We start from the raw sequence: 6,243 nt of genomic DNA on the forward strand, positions 1-6,243 counted from the left end.
AGTCAGTAAACCTACATCATTCCCAATGAGTAGGATATCACCTACATACAACACTAGAAAAACTACTGAACTATTAGTGATTTTCTTGTAGATACAAGGCTCATCAACGTTTTGATCGAAGCCATAAGATATAATCGCAGTATCAAACCTTATGTTCCAAGATCGAGATGCTTGTTTCAGTCCATAAATTGACCAATTGAGCTTACAAACTTTTGCTTTTGACCTTGGGTTATGAATCCCTTGGGCTGCACCATATAAATGGTCTCCTCAAGATTGCCATTTAGAAAAGCGGTCTTGACATCCATTTGCCAAATCTCATAGTCATAATATGAGGCAATGGATAGGAGGATCCGGATAGACTTCAGCATGGCAACAGGTGAGAAAGTCTCCTCATAATCAACTCCTCTACCTAGGTATAATCCTTTGTCACCAGTTTAGCCTTGAAGGTTTGCACCTTCCCATCAGCATCCTGTTTCCTCTTGTAGATTCGTTTACAACCTATAGGTTTCACCCCATTAAGTTGATCTACGAGATCCCATACTGAATTGAAGTACATAAACTCCATTTTGAGATTCATGGCTTTGATCCATTCATCTTTGTCAATATCCTCCATTGCCTTCTTGTAAGACAATGGATCCTCAACTTCGCCATCAACTACCATACACTACAGGAGAAAAGACTTACGATAACTTCGAAAAAAATGCTATAATAGGTATTTTATAGCATTTTATGCAAAGTCGTGACAACCCATAGTATTAAAAGTCTGAGATTTTTTTATAGCGTTTTTAAAATGCTATAAAAACTCTGAAAGCAAGAGCATCCTATCACTTGTTGGTATGAGTTTATTGTTTACTATGATTGTTTAATTTTATTGCTTAATTACATAAAAAATAAATTTTAAAGTCATTAACTTGTTATTCTTTTATTTTTCAAGTCGGTTTACCAAGTATGACATTATCTGGTCTAAGGGCCTTGTTTAGACTCACCTCTATATATCGAGTACGATATTTCGATGGTGATGTTCCGATGGAAGAACAAGGTGATCCAACAAGACATCAAGATATTCTTATTCAATCTAATCTCCAGAATGAGTATCCAACAACCTCACTCGATCACTTTATACATACTTCCATGATGCCTTCTCCCTCAACATTTGAATTCTTTCCAACAACCCTTAGTACGCTAAGTACGGAAGAAGGACAAACTTCACATGTCCATCAGATGTCCATGACTAGTACATGATATACAGATATCGTGGTGAGGTTATACATTTTACAGAGGAGGACCAACCATCAAGTGTAAGAGGCCATGGCGATCGTGGACACTATGTGACTCAACATGATCAATCTAGGCATAATAGAGAATCTTCTTCTGGTTATGAATATAGAAAATTATACATATAATCAAATTTATTAATCAAATTCAAACAAGAAAATGCACTTGCAGTCTACAACACATCCTAAAGCACCTTGAATATTATTTACAATAGTCGGGAGTTAATATCTATATTTCTGCATAAGTTTCTAACAACTTTAAACAAAAACAATGATTTGGAATTAAATTAATTGAATACTATTAAAATTAATATTGAGTATATCAAATCATTCATAGAAATTTTTTAATCTCAAAGTAATATTATTGTTTATACTATTAAAAAGTTAGTAATATTACTATTAAAATAAAAAACGAGATTAATGAGATGGTTGATTTTAGGTAATAATGATTTGGAATTAAACAAATTGAATATTATTAAAATTAATATTTAGTATATCAAATTAATTATAAAAATTTCTTAATCAAAATAACATTATTGTTTATATTGTTAAAAAATTACTAATATTATTATCACTATAAAAAGACAAAAGTAATGAGATGGTTTATTTTAGGGTTATTAAAAGAATAAAAGAATAAAAGATAAAAAATAAAAAAATATATTTTTTATCGAAACTGAATGCGTCCCTTCAAAAAACGCATTCGTAATTTTCTTTTTATTTATTTTTGAATGAATACGTCTTTTCAATTCAAGAAAAACATTCCCTTTTCCCAAATTGATTTCAAAACCCCCCTTTTACTTAATTAAAATAAAAAAACAACCCTACAATTCTAATTAACCTCTTTTCCGTAGTACGCCAAATTTCTTGAAACGTTCACTCCGTAGAATTAATCCAGCAGACAAGCACTGCCCGCAGAATTTGAAGGCGTCTTCGGAAGCAGTCAGTTCGTAGCAGAGCAACTAGGGTTTTTCACGACTATGACTCGGTTGAATACAGAGCAAGTTCTCAATGATAACACAACCCAGGACCCGCTCGCCATTGCTACTCTCAAGCTCAATCACAAGGCTCTTTCTGATGTACCATCCTCCCTTCCCTTTGTTAGTTAATCTCTCCTCTTGTCTTCTCTGTTTCTCCATTTCATTCAGTTCTACTGCATTCATGTTCTTTTGCAGGTAAATGGTTTGTCCGTTTTCAAAAACTTGGAGAAGCTCGATTTGACATTCAACAATCTAACATCGCTTCAGGTATTTGAGCGTTTTTCTGTGGTCTCCTAACTCATATGTCCAATGTTTCTATCATTCGGGCGTTTATTCATTCTGGACGTTTAATTGAAAGGGGTTGGAATCGTGCACGAATTTGAAGTGGCTCTCAGTTGTACAAAACAAACTTCAAAGCTTAAAAGGAATTGAGGGGCTTTCTAAACTTACTGTAAGTACCACACTCATCCTTCCTCTTACTTATATTATTGCCAATGGACCATAAGCATAATCTTAAAAACTGGGTTTCGATCCTTGAGATATGAAATGACCTCTTCTCTTGAATGTAGAGACCCACCCTTGTCCATTTGTAGAATTATTCATCGTCTAGAATCTATTTGGATTAACTCTTCAAGTGTTTAATTTTGAAAATAAGTTATTTTGGCTCAGGTATAGCTTTTGAAGCACATTAAAAGTTCATGTCAAAACGGTTTTTAGCCAAAGAGTTTAAATAAAAATAATTTTTGTTTAAAAATACTTTTTTCTCTAGTCACTCCAAATGGGGTATAGTTTTTTGTTTTTGTTTTTGTTTTTTCTTTTTTGTATATGATTAAGTATTTAGTTCTAATTGTTCATTTTAGACATCTCTTGGAATCTATGGATTTGTGATATGGACGGATTTCTGTTTAGTATAGATGCAACTCAGTGTTCGTTAACATTTTCTTAGTCAGGAAATATATTGATGTAGATGCTATGCTATGATTTGATTTTGAGTTTCCTTTCCTTTTTTCTAATTAGGTATTAAATGCGGGAAAGAATAAGCTTCAGTCAATGGACGAAATTAGACCACTTGTTGGCTTATGTGCTTTGATTTTGAATGGTGAACCTTGTTGTAGTTTGACATACAGTGCTTCGTTCATGTTTATACCTTGATAATGATCCTGATTAATTGGATTCTTTCATTTTTGGGGCTTTACAGACAATGAGATTGATTCTATTTGCAAGCTTGATCAGATGAAGAACCTGAATACTCTGGGTATGGTTTCTCATTTTTCATGTTCACTTTTAATACTTTTCTGGTAGTTGCCATATTCGAGATCTTTTCCTCTCTCTCTTTTTTATTTATTTTTATTTTTATTTTTTAAAAATTTTAAAATAACATGTTCTGAGAATAGTCTTTTCTTTTTCTCAAATCTGACTTGCATGTTCAAGAGTGATGCTCATTAGAAACCCAAACTAACTTATTTTCTAACCTTTTGAGTTTTCTGCAGTTCTTTCTAGAAATCCAATCCATACTATTGGAGATTCTCTATTGAAACTGAAATCAATGAAAAAAGTAAGAATCAAGCTGTTGTTATGTTGGTTGTTGTCTGAAGATTAGTCTGTCTTGACTGCAATCAAGGATCTTAGGAGTGATTTATTTATCCTTGTTTCAGCTATCTTTTTCTAATTGCAAGCTTCAATCTATTGATTCGTCTCTCAAGTCTTGTATCGAACTGAAAGAGCTTCGACTTGCTCACAATGAAATCAAGGTATGTGCTGTTTGGATTAGTATGCTTTGTCTTATGCAGATCTCTTGAGAACTTGTTTATTACTATTTAAATTGCACTAAATCCAATTTTGAATACTATTTAATGATGGGATAACACCTTATTCTTCTTGTTTGTTGGACACCTGGTCTGTACTTATTCTTGAGTATACTTCCCCTATCCAGATGCTCCCCAATGATTTGGCTCATAACAAGAAGTTGTTGAATTTGGATTTGGGAAATAATGTCATAATGAGATGGTCAGATCTGAAGGTAAGATAAATCCTATCTAACCTTTTCTTTAATATTTTAAAATTTCATTATTTTCTCCTCTTTTTTCATGAATCACCTTTTGAACTGTTCTAGGTATTGAGTTCATTAGGCAATCTCAAGAATCTTAATCTTCAAGGGAATCCTATTGCTGAAAGTGCTAAGTTAGATAAAAAGGTCCATCCTCACTCTCTACAAGTTTTCTACTTCAACCCTTTTAAATGATATGTTCCTCGAATTCTTTTCTGACTAGTGAAACTGCAGATTCGTCGACTGCTTCCAGGCTTGCGTGTATTGAATGCTAGACCAATTGATAAATGCATTCAGAATGAGAAGGATAACGGGAGTGATAAAGGTGATGACACTTCAATCAAGAAAATAGAGCTTCAAAAAGGGAAAAAAGATGGAAAATTGAAAGATAATGTTGAAACACATATGTCTGGTCGAGGCAGTGATGGTGAACTTGATCATCCTAATGATGTTGACGTGGAAAGGAAGTCAGAGTGCAAAAAACGCAAGATGGACAAGGTCACCAGGGAGGAGAAAGAAGTTCCATCTCTTGACAATAAGATAAATCACGGTACCAATGATATTGCTAAGGATAAGAAGACTTCAAAGCAGAAAAGGGCAAAAAACAATAAGGAGCCATCTTCACTAATACACAAGGAGACACTTACCAAGATCGAAAAGCAGAAGAAGAAAGCAAAGAAGGAAAGGGAAAGGCAGGTTGATGTTATTGATGATACTGAGATGCCATTCGAACAGCTTTTTGGAGGCGATGGCGGTGAAGACATCAATGCTGATCTTGGAAAGGTCGGTGAGAAAGCAGTAGAGGACATGAGTATAAAGGCTAACTCGGTATCATTTTCATCTAATAGAAAGGAAATGAAAAACCAAGACCGAGTTGCAAGGTTACAAATAGCCCCAGTAGTTGAAATCGGAATGGGCGGACCATCAACATGGGCTGATGAGTAATTTCGATGCAAGGCCATTCAGTTACTTGGGAAAATTTGGATCTCATGGCAGTTCCAAGATTAAACAAATGTTTGGAATGCTGTAATAGAAAAGGACAATGAGTTTTAGAAACTCATTTCAGTGTTTGGGTCTGGCTATGAGCTATGAAGCAGCATAGGCTACTGATGTTGGGAGACTTGGCATTTGATTTGAGGGGAGCTTAGCTTACTAACACAATTCTTTTATTTTTCCTTTTACGTGATGAAATGGTGGAGGATTTTTACTTTTCTAGTTGTTACCCTAAATTTGATTTTGAAATTGTTAAAATTATTTTTGTCAAGTTTCAAATAATGAAATAAATTTGGATACGTTTTTAATACCTCAAAATGAATTTAGTGTTTGATTTTACATTTCTAAATGTGTTTTTCATATTATTCAAATTGATTTTGAATGGTCAAGAGCATATTATAAATGATTTTGAAAATGATAAAAGTGATTTTAACAACGGTAGAATCACTTTTTTTTACTTATTCGAAATAACATATTCCTTAACAGTGTTAATATAGTGCATAATTAATAACTGTTGATACTAGTCTATCATTCAAAAAAAAAAAAAAAACTAGTTTGATCTTCTCCCGCAATTTCCCCTCTACATGCAAAAACAAACCCTAAAATGATTCTTTTGATTCACAATTTCTGTCACTCATGATAGCGCTATTGCAATGCACTTCGTTGCATCGCTTAGCGCGCATCGTTGCTAAACGATCATATTGTACCATCGAATAGTAAATTCAACGTATCGTTTAGTTCTCACGCCAAAGCTAAACGATCACTTAATGCTATCGTATAGCAAATTGAACGCATCATTTAGCTCTCATAAGTACACGTTCATCTAGCGTTCAACATCACAATGACCAGCGCCCATTGCTATACGATTGTCTAGCTTTTCTTCACATCGTGTAGTGTTTGGAGCTAGATGATCGTTTAGCAATTGGAACCACAACGACGATAAGAACAGAGG

General features: G+C 33.9%; 1 protein-coding gene across 1 annotated transcript; it reads left to right on the forward strand.

The window, feature by feature from the left end:
• Window positions 1–2,123: 2,123 nt before the first annotated feature.
• LOC120082537 (leucine-rich repeat-containing protein 9) lies at window positions 2,124–5,549 on the forward strand. The gene is made up of 10 exons (XM_039037746.1): window positions 2,124–2,350; window positions 2,447–2,518; window positions 2,610–2,702; window positions 3,269–3,350; window positions 3,450–3,506; window positions 3,742–3,806; window positions 3,907–4,002; window positions 4,185–4,271; window positions 4,365–4,445; window positions 4,533–5,549. Exons 1-10 carry the CDS (start codon window positions 2,252–2,254, stop codon window positions 5,241–5,243), a joined length of 1,443 nt encoding a protein of 480 aa, XP_038893674.1. The 5' UTR covers window positions 2,124–2,251; the 3' UTR covers window positions 5,244–5,549.
• The last annotated feature ends 694 nt before the right edge of the window (window positions 5,550–6,243 follow it).

This window comes from Benincasa hispida, chromosome 8 (genome assembly GCF_009727055.1).
Source record: "Benincasa hispida cultivar B227 chromosome 8, ASM972705v1, whole genome shotgun sequence".
Lineage (NCBI taxonomy): Eukaryota > Viridiplantae > Streptophyta > Magnoliopsida > Cucurbitales > Cucurbitaceae > Benincasa > Benincasa hispida.

Coding starts and splice junctions, on each gene's coding strand:
- LOC120082537 (XM_039037746.1), top strand. CDS start 2,252: ATGACTCGGTTGAATACAGAGCAAGTTCTCAATGATAACACAACCCAG. Junction 3,507..3,741: donor GAAGAACCTGAATACTCTGG/GTATGGTTTCTC, acceptor AGTTTTCTGCAG/TTCTTTCTAGAAATCCAATC. Junction 4,446..4,532: donor GTGCTAAGTTAGATAAAAAG/GTCCATCCTCAC, acceptor GTGAAACTGCAG/ATTCGTCGACTGCTTCCAGG.